The following is a 13,941-nucleotide window of genomic DNA, read 5'->3' on the forward strand; positions in this document are numbered from 1 at the left end:
GGGGAGCAGAGCTGCTCCGGGCCCTTCCACCACGACGCCCGGCCTTACTTGGGTCCGGAGCCATGGAGTCGCACACTGTGGACGGAACCCCTGAAACTGTGAGCCCCAAATGAACGTCTTCTCCTCTAAGATGTTCCTGGTGGGATTTTCCTCACAGCAGTGAACAGCTGGCGACAGCAGCCAGCCCCTGAGAGCAGGAAGCCAGATCCCGTCGGAGCAAACCCTGCTGGCTGTCCCTCTCCGTCACTGCACCCCACTGTCTCCTCGACCTTCCTCCCTCAGCCAAGCTCAGCCTCCTGGGGTCGAGACCCACCAGGAGAGAGGGGTGGTGTCCCCCGCTGCAGGGCTGTGCTGGGAAGCCCTCCTCCTCCCGGCAGCCCCAGGATCACTGCTAAGCCCTGGTCTCACACAGCCCTTCTGTAACGTGGGCGCATCGCCTAGAACCTTCCGGTTATTTGCCAAATCGTGCTACATAGATTACACACGGCACACGGGCTGCTTTTTGTTTGTTCGTTCTTAGACTTACTTTCCACTTCGTGTATTTTAAAGCCAATGATCTTGATTTATTTTCCCCTCAGATGCATGTTACACCCAGGCAGTTCTAGACCCTGGGGACAAAGCAGTGACAAGATGAGGTCCCTTTCCTCAGGGAGCTGACATTCTGGTGACATTAGCAAGGAGAAAGGAGGGAGAGGATAAAAGGGAGTAAGGACAGACAGAGGGACGCACGGAGGAGGGAAGGAGGAGGAGACAGGTGGTGGACAGGGCCGCTAGTGATGGGGACGAGAAAAGAGGAAGGGACCTGACAGATGGGGCGGGCCAGAGGCAGGCCTCTCATACATTTCGGCAGGAGAAGCCAGGGTGGCGGGGCAGCCTTCTCGAAGAGGTGCATCTCAGCAGGATGTGCATGAAGGACCAGCGTGAGCCGTGGAGAGATCCGAGGAAGGGCATCCTCGGCACACAGCACCAGATGTGCACAGGTGGCCCCGCAGCTCTCAGCTCCGAAAAATCCACAAAACGCTGAATCCCACCCTGACCTGGGATGCAGATCCGCGCCCAGGGCCAGCATGAGCACCCGAGGGGACAGGAGCAACGCAGAACCAGGAAGAATCTCCCCTCTACCTCTCCCTCAGCCTCTCCCTCAGCCTCTGCCCTCCTCCCTCCCCTCCATCCCTATCAGACACGTTAACAGTAACCCGTAGCCAAGTAATTAGGAGGTGATGAGTTTTGAATATCAGTGACTTTGCTTTTTAATATGATTTGCTTATAAGTTCAAATAATTTCAATCATCATTTTTAATAACACAATATTTTCTCATTTGTTTTATTTTTACAAATGACCAGTTTGAAAAACTCTTTGACAATTTAACAAAATGTTGTTAAAAGTGAACAAACCAGATGTGGCTCAGCACTGAATCTGAGGGAAACATCTAGAAACAGAGAAGAAAGGACAACTGGTGGGGCGCGTGCACCCATGCACAGTGTGGAGACCCGTACCTCTGGTCTCCTTCGTGCCCTGCCCCCCAGATCTGGGAGCTCTGTCCAGTCAGTCCCTCCCTAAGTGACCTCTGGCCCCGGCTACCTGCTCATCTCATCTGACCTGCCCCTGAAACCTGGCCCTTGACAACGTGCCCAAGGGGGGCCCTGGCGCACAGAAGTTCCCCAGGCCGGGTTAGATGAATGGGACCCACTGGAGATCCTTCTCAGGGGGACCGGGTTAAATATACCCCCAGGGGCACAACTGCCCCATTTCACAGATGAGGAAACGAGGCTTGAGGGAGTTGTTACTTAAGGTCAACAGCTGCCCAAGCAGAGGCCACACCCACTGACATCCAGGTCTGTGGGCCCCCACCCTGTCCTTCTGGAGCCCCTCCTGCACCACCCTGGAATGGCCCCAGGCTGGCTCTTGGATTTCGGGGTGCACAGCTGTGGAACCCTGTCTACTGTCTGCTGAGTGGAACCCACGTTCCCCAGAACCCCGGCTAATTGAGGGCAGAGCCCAGGCTTCGAGTCTGATGGGCTCTTAGAACCCAGCCCACTGGGGTCAGGAGAGATTTTAAATCAACGGGTCCAGGCCTCCCATTGCACGTGTGGGGAAACTGAGGCCCGCGGTCGTGATAGTGTCACTAGAACCAGGACCAGGACAAGACTCAGGCCTCCTATAAAGTAAGCAGAGTTGTGGGTGAATGATGAATACCCAGGGCCAGTGGGGCGGAGACATGGGCGCCCAGGGGCAGCGTCCCCTCCCCCGGCTCCCAGGCAGATGGGAAGAGAGCAGAGGTTGGGGTCTCCTCAACGGGACTTAGGGGCGATTCCAGGAAACACTTCCACCAGGATCTGCAGCCTAGAGATCATCTGAGAAGGCCCAGAGTGCAACCAGACTCCCAAAACACCCTCATGGCAAATAGTGTAGACGTGGGCCGAGTCGGAGGGGAAACTGAGGCCCTCCAGGTGCTACACTCAAAACGAGCAGTTTGGGGTTCTCAGACTTTCATCTCTCTCCCCTCAGCAGACATGGCCTCCTCTGGGACAGGGGTGGCTCTCAAGGACACCTGGGGCCCAGCAGGCAGGAAGCGGAGACGGTCTCTGACATCAACGCCTCAGCATGTCCAGGCAGGGGACTCCTCAGGAGGCCACAGGGACATCCAGGCGGCTGTACTGGACACCAGCCAAGCTCTGTCTGTGGCCAAAGCACAGGGTGAGCCTGTCAGAGAGAGAGGAGAGGGTCAAAGGTGGCAGCCTGGGGTCTTCCCATCCCCTGCCTCTGCCTGCATTTCCACTTCTCTCCCGTGGACCCCCAACAGCTCCCTCCAGGTGGCCTGTGTCCACCCTGCTCCATCGCAGCCAGAGTGGCCTTTCCAAACGCAGAGCCCGGCCCTGTCCCTCCCCTCCTGGAGACCCTCCTGGAGCTTGCCTGCCAGCCAGGCCGAGTTTGCTGATGACCCGTGAAGTGCCCTGGGCTGCCCCAGGCCCTGGGAAGAGCAGTGAGGGCATCAGCAGCTGGCGACTACAGCCCTGTGCCACAGAGGGAGCAGGGAGGCGTGCCCGGCAAGCTTAGGACTGCAGTTCCCGGGGCCTCCCACCGCTCCATGTCTACCCTTCTTTAACTGAACAGCCTAAGATGGTGCTAAGGTTCTGAACTCTCCTTTATGTCCTAAAGACCTTCCTACACCTGGCTCCTCCCGGCTGGCTGATCCAGTCTTCGCTGTCCTCCCTCTGCTCCGTCCTCCCTCCCTCCCTCTGCTCCAGCCACACTGGTTTCCTGGTTCCAGCATAGGCCAGACATGCTCCCACCTCAGGGCCTTTGCACTTGCTATTCCCTCCCGCTGGAAAGCTCCTTCCCTCATCTTACCTGGCAGCCTCCTCCTTCTACCTGAAGTCGTGCCTCCTCACACAGGTCTTCCCTCTGACCTACCACTCAGACCTAGCCAGAGCCCCTTCCTCCTCTGTCCTCCTCTCCTCCAGTCTGGCTCTGTGGCGAACATGCCTGTTCCAGTCTCTTCTAGTCACACATTGCCGGCTAAAACACTGATTGTGCCTTTGTTGGCTCACTGCTTTCTGTCCCCTCCCCCACTTAGACGCAAGCTCTAGGGGTCCAGGTTCTGGCCTTTCTTAGCCTCAGCCACGACCCCTAACACTGCCCGGCAGCCCTGAGGACCCCACAGTGTCTGCTGGATGCACGGCTGAAGCCCACTGGCAGTGTTTAAAGGTCACAGTTCTATTGTGTGTTTCTCGGTGGTTCCACGACTCTAAGAGCCCGTGGTCTGAAGATCCCACTGTTCTTTGGGCGGGGACATAGCTCAGTTGGTAGGGTGCTTGCTTTGCCTTTCCCCAGACCTGCCCGCCCACCTCGTACCGACTCTTCTGGAACTGTTGGTCTATCTCGGCCAAGGACCGGCCTTTGGTTTCAGGAACAACTAAGTAGATGAAGCCCAGGCCGAGGACAGCCGTCAGTCCGTAGAACAGGAAGGTCCAGGACAGGCCAATGGCACCTGGCAACAGAGGGTGGGTGGAAGTGGGCAGGGAGCCCAGCGCCCTGGCCCTGCGGCCTGGGCTACCTGGGTCCAGGTGAAGCTCTGAGACTCAGCTCACCCCGAGCACAGGCTGTGGGTGGTGGCTTTGCAGAGTGGCCAAGGGGCCATCAGGTTAACACCTGAAAGCAAGAATTGACTGGTGGTCTCAGAGGCAGGCTGGCCGTCCACAACGCAGCGGGGGGATGGCATGCGGGGAGAGACCACTCACTCAGGCGCTGCCCACAGAACCGGGATGCCTGCCTGCAGCAGGGCTCAGCACTCCGCCCCTCTCCTCCTGGAGCCTGGGAGGGGGCGGGTCCCAGGGTCAGTGACCAGGATAGGGACGACCTGGAGTCCCTGAGAGCCACCGGTCAGCCCCAGACAGAGAAAGCAGGCCATGAAGGACGGCACTCTGTCTAGGAGGGAGCACAAATTATGTTTGGGTGCTATCTCCTCCTCCGCCAGCCACAGCCACGCCTCCCGCAAGTGGCCTCCCTGAGGGCTGGACCTGCTCTCCTGAGGGGGGCGCTGGGCAGGGGTCAGGAGGGCGGCTCCAGCTTCTAAGGACCAGGTGGACTTGGGAGCACAGTCCCCATCTGTGAAACGGATGGTCATAGGAGGTCACATGCCTTCAAAAGCCCCCCCTGCCCCCCCCCACACTCATTCCATACAGAGAGCTGCGGGAGAAGAGGCGGGGGAGCCCAGGTCCCCTGAGATTGGGCTGGGAGACGGTCACCGTGCGTAGCTCCTGCCACCACGGTGTCCCACGGCTCCACAAGCTGGCTGTGCCTTTGGCCACGGGGAGTAGGAAAGTGAGCTTTAAGATCCGCGCCGTGGGCCCACAGTGAGGAGCTGGGCACCCCAACAGCCACAGCGGCTGGCCCCGATGGGCACGTGACGTGCTGAGCCAGTGAGGGTCGGCCCCAGGAGCTGCAGGAGCCACTAGGAAAGGCTTCCCTTCCTGGGCTGCCAAGCGAGGAGGCCTGCTGGCTGCCATCTGCACCACGAGCAGCGGCCTGCCTGGGACGAAGCCCCCAGGTGGCGGGCAGAGCCGACAGGGAGGGAAGGACAGCTGACAACAGTATCGGATCTGGGGATCAGCTCTCCCGCTTCTTTTTGGCGACTTAAGACAAATGTCTCCCTCTTGCTTATAAACTGGGCTGCATTGGGTGGTTCTCTGTCACTTACAACCAACAGCTGTGGGCGCTTTGACCCAGTCTGGTGGACACTGTCCCTACATCTAGAAGGCACTGGGCGGAGGGATTAGGCCAGAGGACTCACCAATGAGATCGAGGAAGGAGAGGCTGACGAGGAGGTTGGTGGCCCAGTTGAAGCTGTTGCAAAAGGCAAAGGCTCTCCCTCGGACCTCCACAGGGTAGATCTCGCTGAGGACCAGCCAGGTCACTAGGACAGGAGAGCAGGAGGGCTTCTGGGCGGAGGCCGGGGCTGGCACCAGCAGCCAAGTAGGCAGCCCCCAGGGACGGACGTCAGGCTCCGGATACCAAGCACCCCACACATCTGCACCCCACACCACTGCAAGAATCGTGTTAGGGCGGCCGCGATGTCTGTTTGCCCAGGACGAGGGGTTTCCTGGACACAAGGCCTTCAGTGCTGAGATGGCGAGGTCCTGGGGGAACTGGGATGATCGGTTCCCATCCCATTCACTACGTTCCTGTCAAGTAAACCCTGCTGCCTGAGCCATCCAGAGGCAGAGCCAGGTTTTACAAGCCCTGAACTTTAATTGGAAAACCTTTGAAAAAAAAAAAAAAAAAATATATATATATATATATATATATATATATATATATATATATATATATATATACCTAAAGGTAGGCCCTGGCCGTGGGAGGCACAACTGCAAGCCAGGGAGGGGCCCTGACCCTTCGAGCCACCCACCTCCAGAGCCCCTGAGACTGACAGGGCCTCCCACTGGCTGCTGGGCAGCTCCAGGTTGACCTGCACAGACCCTCCACTTACCTGGGCCAAATCCGAAGGAGAAGGCGCTCACAAAGGCCATCATGCAGACCAGGGCGGCCCAGCGCAGCACCGCCTGCTGTGGGGCGGGACCAGGGGTCGCCGGGGAGGAGGTGCTCAGGGCAGGCGGGGCAGGGGTGTGGACATCTCTGCCTGCTGGACGGGTCTTGGCTTTCTTGGAGGCGGACAAGGCGGGCTCCTGAGGGTCCCCGCCGGCTCTCGGCATTGGAGGTGGAGCTGAGTCCTGTAGCAGGTCAGAGCCTCCAGGGAGGCCAGCTTGCCGGGTGGCATTGGGCAAGGCCAGGCAGCTTGGACCAGAGTCCACGGGCACAGCAAAGCTGACAAGGCCCAGGCCACTGACCGACAGGGCCATGAGGGCACAGCCGGCAAGCAGCAGGGCCCTGCGGCCCACACGGTCCACCAGCCCCACGGCCATCAAGGTGGCCGCCACCTTCACGGCGCCGAGCCCCACGGAGGCCAGCACAGCTGAGGACCCCCCGCGGAAGCCGACCGAGCGGAAGACGGTGGAGGCGTAGCAGAGCACGTTGGGCTGCCCTGTGAGCTGCTGCAGGAGCACCAGCCCCAGCCCCACGGCGGTCCGGCCTCGCATGTTGTCCCGGGCCCTGAAGAGGTCCAGGAAGGTGTAGCGTGGCCTCTCGGGGCCCAGCTTGGTGGCCTCACCTCCCTGGAGCAGCAGGAGGTCCCTGTGAGCGGCAGCAGGGAGGAGGAGGAGGCCCAGGCTCTGCAGGACAGCGGGCGCCACGGCCCAGCCAAACATGTGCCTCCAGCCCCGGGGCGCACTGGCCAGGGCATAGTTGAGGGCGTAAGACAACAGGATGCCCACGGTGATGCCCACCTCGTAGAGGGCCACCAGCACTCCCCTCTGCCGCGGCCCCACCAGCTCTGACACGTAGATGCAGCAGGCCATGGAGGACAGCGAGATGGCAAAGCCGGCGGCCGAGCGGCCCAGCACCAGCCAGGGCAGGGAGCGCGCCAGGCCCAGGCTCAGGCTGCCGGCCAGCAGCACCAGGTTGCTCCCCAGGATGGCTCGTTTCCTGCCGCAGCGGTCAATGGGGAGGCCCCCCACCAGGGAGGCCAGCAGAGCGCCCAGCAGCAGGCTGCCCACCAGGAGCTCCTGCTCTGAGCAGCTGAGCCCAAAGTCAAGCTGCAGGGGCAGCAGCGCACCCGATATGACCGCCAGCTCATAGCCAAAGGTCAGGCCACCCAGCAAGGACACAGAGGCACACAGGGGCAGCGCAGGCGGGGCCCGGCCTGGAAGACAAAAGTGAAAGGAGGGTTCAGAGGTGTCTCGCCAAAGCACCCGAGTCCAACCTCCCCTCGGGCCGCCAGCCCTCCATCCACCCCCCGCCCAGCCATCTGTCCACTCATCCAGTGTCTACCCCCCACTCGCCCAGGCACCTGCCGATTGACCCTCCCACCTGCCCACAGATCCACCCATCATCCCCCCCTCCCCTATTCCCTCTCCTCACATACCCACCCACAACCCGTCTGCCCGCCCATCCATCCACATTTATTTATCTGGCATCTGCCACATGCCAGGCCCTGTCCTTGAGGCTGGCAATCAGTGGAGTCTCCGGGGACCGAGGTGTTAGTAGAAACAGGCAGAAGATAAATAAGTTCATAATGTAACCTCAGGGTTGATAAATGTCACGGACAAAGCAGGGACACGGGCTTGGGAGTGAGAGAGGGGTATCAATTCAAATAGGGTCAGCTCAGGCCCCTCTGGGGAGGGGACATTTGAGCAGAGATCCAGATAAAGTGGGGGTGAAGGCCATGGGGAAAGTGTGGCAAACAGCAGACCAGACCGAGGGGACACAGGTCGGAAGGGCTCGAGGTGTGTTTGAGCAATTATGGATATTCACAGCTGGAACTTACCTATGACATTGGCTAAATGCCAGCCCCTGTTTCAAGAGCTGTATACACATGAGTCTCACAGTGTACCATGAGCATCCTCCTCCAGGGTGCAGAGAGGCTAAGCAGCTTTCCTACAGTCACACAGCAAGTAAGAGGCAGGGCTGAGATGGCTAGAAGATGAAGGCTTTGATCACTGGGCTAAACAGCAAGGAGGCCAGAGCGGCCCGAGCCCAGCGAGCGAGAGATGGGGCACTATGAGGGGAGAAGCAGGCAGGGCCAGACCACGTGGGGCCTTGTGGGTCACCAGGACAGGAACGGTTTCATTCTCGGTGGATGGTAGTCTCTGGTGGCTTGCTCTGGGAGTGAGGTGACCTATTTTAAATTTTACTCTTGCTGTCCTGTGCAGATGCTACCTGAGGGGGTGTAGCCACTAAGGTCCATTCACCTCTTCTTTTCCATTTTTTTTTTTATTGAGGAACCTGTAGGCCTCCCAAGTCGTTTTAATTTACATAGAAATGAGGAAAGGACACTGCAGTAAACGTTAGGAAGAAATTCCGGAGAGTTCATGGATGCATTGATAAAAGATCTGCTTCAATGTCCATCTTTTAAAAATTAGTAGATTAACAATTCCTCCTTTAAAGTAAAATAGAGATTTTTTTCCCAAGAGTCTTACTAAGTTGCCCAGGCCGGCCTCGACCTTGCCATCCTCCTGCCCTAGCCTCCTGTGGAGCTGGGACGACAGGTTTGGGCCATGGCACTCAGCTCAAGCAGAGAATTTTCAGGGTGTGGTAAGTGAATGTAGGAAGCGGCGGGCCTGGAGGAGGTGCTGCACGTCTGTAATCCCAGCTACTAGGGAGGCAGAGGCAGGAGAAGGCAAGTCAAGGCCAGCCTGGGAACTTGGTAGAGCTCCTTTAGAGAACCTTTAAAAAAGGGGCTGGGATGTGGCTCAGTGGTAGACACCTGGGTTCAATCCCTGGTACCTCGAAACCAAACAACTCAAACCACCAGAAATCAGGAGGGCGCGAGGCAGCCAGCCCCTCATTAGGGACCCCTCAACCGCGGGGTGACTCTAATTCTTTATTTTGAATTGTGAAGCATTTAGTCCTAAATGAATTTATGTCTGAATGGACCATTGGTTAAAGATGAAAAATGAAAAAGACAAGAATCTCAAAAAGAAGAAAAATCCTGCAAATGCCCCGAAGCCCCGGGAGATAGGTGCTTCCTCTCCCGCGCGGGGCTGGACAGGCACGGATAGGAGCCCGGCTGCCGCGGGGCGCGGGTCTGTCCTGTGGCGGGCTCTGTCCTGCCTGGTGGGCTCTGTCCCGCGTGGCGGGCTCATCTTCCGTCACTGCCTCTGGCTCCCTGGCGGCCTGGGGGATCCTGGCATCTGTGCGCTGTTAAGGGCGGCCGCAGCCCCTCTGGGCACCTCACTCTGCCCTCCCCAGCTGCCTGGAGCCAAGTGCCCCCTGGGCTCAGTGTCAGTTTGCTCATGTGTAAAACGGGCACAGGACGCCCCGCTGCCCGCGACCAGAGCCCATGGGAACACGCATCCAACAGGGACGTGGAAACGCTCTGTGAACGTCACGGACTGACCCCGGGCCTCGGAGCCTGGTGCAGTGGGAGCTCCGCCGCTTGCTCTGTGCGACCTTGGGCAGGTGGCCTCCCATGACCTCCGTGTCCTCATCTTACGGGGTTAATAAATGCTTTCTCACCAGCTCTTAGGAGAGTTGGGAAGAGAAAAGCCCCGGGTGCCCAGGCAGCCGCACAGGAGGACCACCAGGCTCGCTGTTCCACCGGCTCCTTCCGCCCATCTCCAGACGCCCCTGCCCCACTTGGAAAGCCACCTGTGGGGCCTGGAGCTCATCCCCCCTCACCCTGTGGAGCAAGGGGAGGCGGCCAAAAGCAAGGCGGGCAGCGGTTCCTGCTTGGCAGACAAGCTTTTTTTGATTTGGTACCAGGGATGATTGAACCCAGAGGCACTTCACCACTAAGCCACATCCCCAGCCGGTTTTTAATTATTTTATTTAGAGACACGGTCTCACTAAGTTGCTGAGGCTGGCCTTGAAGCTGTGATCCTCCTGCCTCAGCCTCCCGAGCTGCTGGGATGACAGCAGGCAGAAAAGCTCTTTTAAAATGATGCATTTCTCATCCAGAGGAAAAAGAAAAACAACCAGCAACACACACTCCCAATTGCACATGTGGAAATCAAAAATACACATCTAAAACAACGCAGCATAAAGATGGAATCAAGAGGAAATAACGACCTATTTGGAATTGAATGAGAATAAAAGGGCCACATAACAAAAACTGTGGGAGGTAATTACGGAAACTAGAACTTTTCGTCAGAACCTCCAAAATAATCGAAAATAAATGAATTCAGTCTGTGAACGAAGCAGTTAGAAAAATTAGAACGAAATGAACCCAAGGACAAGAGGAATTAATGAATATAAAAACAGATGTAATAAAACAGGAAATAAAATCAGGATAGTTAGCTGGGAGTGGTGGCGCACGCCTGTAATCCCAGCAGTTTGGGAGGCCGAGACAGGAGGATCAAGAGTTCAAAGCCAACCTCAGCAAAAGCAATCCCCTAAGCAACTCAATGAGACCTGCCTCTAAATAAAATACAAAATAGGGCTGGGGAGGGGGCTCAGTGGTCAAGTGCCCCTGAGTTCAATCCCTGGTACCCCCCCCCCAAAAAAAAAGAAAAAATCCGAATAGTTGATCATTAAACTTTGAGTTGGTTTGGACACGGCTAAGAAAACAGGTGAGGCTCTGGGGAGTGTGACTAAGAAACTACAGCAGGAACTTCACAGGAGCAGCACGCAGGCACCCGGGAGGCCAAGGCACTGTCAACAGGTGAGGCACCAGCAGCGGCGGCGGTTGGACCGATCTTGTCCCTACAGGCTCCCCAGGTACCCACATTTAACATGGAGGGGGCGCCCTGCCTTAGGGGTCCCTGCAGTCTCCAACCACTGTCTCCCAACACGTTTGATCTGGGCTCATCCTTTATGTGTCTCTTGTGAAAACAGCATAGAGCTGAACATTTTCAAGTTCAAGTTCAGTAGAAAGGTCTTTGCTTTAAAAGAGTGAACCTCTGCTCACTTAGGACAGTTACTGATACGCTTGCACCTGCTCCTGACACTTTGGGTTTTTTTCTTTGGTACCAGGGGTTGAACCCAGGGGCACTTCACCACTGAGCCGCATCCTCAGTCCTTTTGAGTTTAATTTTGAGACAGAATCTTGCCAAGTTGCTGAGACTGACCTCAAACTTGCAATCCTCCTGCCTCAGCATCCTCAGTGGTGGGGATGCTGGGATTACAAGCGTGTGCCACCATACCCAGCTCCGTTTCTATTCTTCTTAGAGCAGCACTTCTACTAGAAGTTTCTCCAATGAGAGAACTTCTGTCTGTCTATGGGGCAGGGCGGTGACTAACCCCATGCAGACCCTGAGTATATGAAAGGTGGCTAACGCAATGGAGGAATTCATTTTCTATTTTAATTAACTTACTTGTTAAAAACAAGCCACGTGGCTGGTGGTTACCATATTGACAGTGCAGGTGTACAGGTTACTCCTAATTTTTAAAGCACACGTTTGCGCTGACATTTTTCTAGAAGCACCTGGAGTAACCCGGCTGCAGGTCTCTCACCCAGCCCCATCAAGGCCTGATAAGAAGTGTGGTAGCACCGCAGCCAGGCTGACCCGAGGTGTTCCCCGCACCGGGTGCTGCCCTGAGTGCTAAGCTTAAGACCTTCTTTAATCCTCCCCCAGCCTTATGAGGGGTGCCTCTGAATTATCCAGGAGTGGACTAACTGGTGACCCTGGGCGGCAGTGCCTTGCCTGAGGTCAGAAGTCAGAAGGGCCAGCCTGCACCCAAGGCCGGCTCCAGCCTTACCTGAGGGGCTCCACTTCCCTGTCCCTCTCAGCTGTCGGGCACTTTTGTGCAGAGGGAGGAGTTTCACGGCGTAGGACTCAGCCCCTTCTGCTCACCCTCTCCCCTACACCCCTGCCCCCTTCCCAGGCGGCCCTTTGATAAGAGTATTTTATAAGGGACCATGTGAAGGTCAGAGAAGGTGACAAACTGTCCTCGGTCATGACAAATTGAGAGCACTGGGGCTGGACCCCAGTCCTAATTCCAGTGCATAGACAGAGCCCGCGCCCCGGACCCTGCGGCAGAAAGAGCATGCTGGGAACTCGGGGGAGGGTGGAGGCGGCTGGTGATTAGGTTGGACACACCCTGGCCTCTACCACCCAGGCCTGGCTCTGCCCACCGCAGGCACTCAGTAAATAGTTGCTGAATTAATAGGAGGGACAGGAGGGCAGGAGCCAGGGGGCGGAGCCAGGGCAGGTGTCCTGGGGAGGGCCTTGGGCTCCGGGGCAGTGTGCAGTGGATGTGAAGAGATGGACACTGAAGTCAGAGCTATGGCTGGTTGCCCTCTGTGCCCCTGCTCTGTGCATAGGAGGCTGGGTGGTGCAATGGTTAGGGGTGCAAACTGGAGCCAGGCTGCTGGGGTTCTACCCCAGCTTCTCTTCTCCATAGCTGTGTGACCCTGGGCAACGCACCTCCCCTCTCTGAGCCTCCTCTATCTACATAGGATACAATACCTATCATGCCTGCCGACCTCAGAGCCTCAGCCTCCATTGAACAACTTAGAGTGTGATTTTAAGAGAGAATTCATGTCATGTCCCCTGCCCCAGCTTAAAACCCTCCTCCAGCTTCCCATGCCATCTGCAATAAAATCCCAACTTCCCCATGGGGCACTGGCCCTGCACTCCTGGCCCTGCTCACCCTCTGACATCCTCTCACCCCTTCCCTTCCTGTCCACTGCGCTCCAGCCACACTGGCCTGAGCCACACCAGCCCTTTCCTGCCTCAGGGCCTTTGATGTTCCTGCCACAGGGAAGCTCTTCCTCCAAATCTCAGGCCTCCTCCAAGGTCTCAGCTCCAAGGCCTCCAGCCCTGGACGCCTCATTTTCTGCTGCCCACGGCATCTTATTTATCCAGCTCCTCAACCAAAGGTCCACTCCAGGAGAGAGGGCTTTGTCCGTTTTGTTCCCTGGGAATGGCCAGCCCCTATGCCTGGGCACACAGTACATGCTCACTAAAAAGCCAACGATGGCTGACCTTCCAACCTTCTGAACACAGAGGAGACCCTAGGATCAGGCCCCCTTAGCCCTGTTGTGGGCTCTCCTCCTCTCCTCTCCACTGAGCCAGGTCAGGGCAGGACCCCCAGCCCGGGAGTAGTGTCCAGCACAGGGGTGCTCCGGGAACTGACCAATGACTTTCTCCTTCAGAACGGAGACGCATCCCTTGCCTGGGTGACCAGGGCTGTCGGAGGAGTGCCCGGCCGGCCGTGGACGCCGGTGTCACGGCAGGAGCACCCCCAGCCACTCCCCCTCCCTCAGAAGAAAGGAGGATGGGAGGAAGCGCGCCAAGGCCCCTGCGCAGTCCCCAGCCACCGGCCTGCTGTCCAGCGGGCGGCCACCGGGGGGGACGACCCCGGGAGGGTCGGGGCCACCCGGAGGGCCGAAGGGGGGTGCGTGGGGGGGAGGTGGCGCGGCGACGAGGTGCACAGTGTCCCGCTGCAGCCTGATCGCGACTTACCCATGGCGATCGGGACTCGGCGGGCGAGCTGGGGACGCTGGGGGCCGCGCGCGTGACCCCGGGACCCAAGTCCCCGGCGCCGCCGCCGCCGCGCAACAAACTTTCCGGCCGCTTTGGGCCGCGTCCCGCCCTCTCCCCACCCAGCGCCACCGCCACGTCGCCCGGCCCAGGCCCCCCAGCCTGGAGGCGGGACTGAGGGGAGCTTGGGACCGCCCCCGCCTCCAGGGCCAGGCTGGGGACCGCCCCGCTGGCCTCCCTGGGTCCCCATCCTGAGTCCTCCCTGGGGGAAGACCCTCCTGGCAGCGTCTTGCCGGGCTTTCTCCGCCAACAGGAGATCCCCGGGTACTGCCGTCCACCCTTGACGGCGCCTGCACTGACCCCGACCCTCACACACCACGTGGGACGCCACCAGTCATCCCACACTGAGGTTGGACACCCATCACCCCGTGCCCGGCCCACGAGGCTTGGGGTGGGC

At 58.3% G+C, this 13,941-nt stretch overlaps 1 protein-coding gene across 1 annotated transcript; it reads right to left on the reverse strand.

Moving 5' to 3' along the window:
- Positions 1 to 1,350: 1,350 nt before the first annotated feature.
- Slc2a10 (solute carrier family 2 member 10) lies at positions 1,351 to 13,534 on the reverse strand. Its single transcript, XM_071607382.1, has 5 exons — positions 13,467 to 13,534; positions 5,993 to 7,261; positions 5,294 to 5,416; positions 3,856 to 3,991; positions 1,351 to 2,703 (listed from the first exon to the last, which is right to left on the reverse strand). The coding sequence occupies exons 1-5, from the start codon at positions 13,468 to 13,470 to the stop codon at positions 2,625 to 2,627; spliced, it is 1,611 nt and encodes a 536-aa protein (XP_071463483.1). The 5' UTR covers positions 13,471 to 13,534; the 3' UTR covers positions 1,351 to 2,624.
- Positions 13,535 to 13,941: the final 407 nt, after the last annotated feature.

This window comes from Marmota flaviventris, chromosome 2 (assembly GCF_047511675.1).
Source record: "Marmota flaviventris isolate mMarFla1 chromosome 2, mMarFla1.hap1, whole genome shotgun sequence".
NCBI classification, from domain to species: Eukaryota; Metazoa; Chordata; class Mammalia; order Rodentia; family Sciuridae; genus Marmota; species Marmota flaviventris.

Coding starts and splice junctions, on each gene's coding strand:
- Slc2a10 (XM_071607382.1), bottom strand. Junction 3,992..5,293: donor CTCCTTCCTCGATCTCATTG/GTGAGTCCTCTG, acceptor CTCTGTTGCCAG/GTGCCATTGGCCTGTCCTGG. Junction 2,704..3,855: donor CAACAGTTCCAGAAGAGTCG/GTACGAGGTGGG, acceptor TCTCTCTGACAG/GCTCACCCTGTGCTTTGGCC.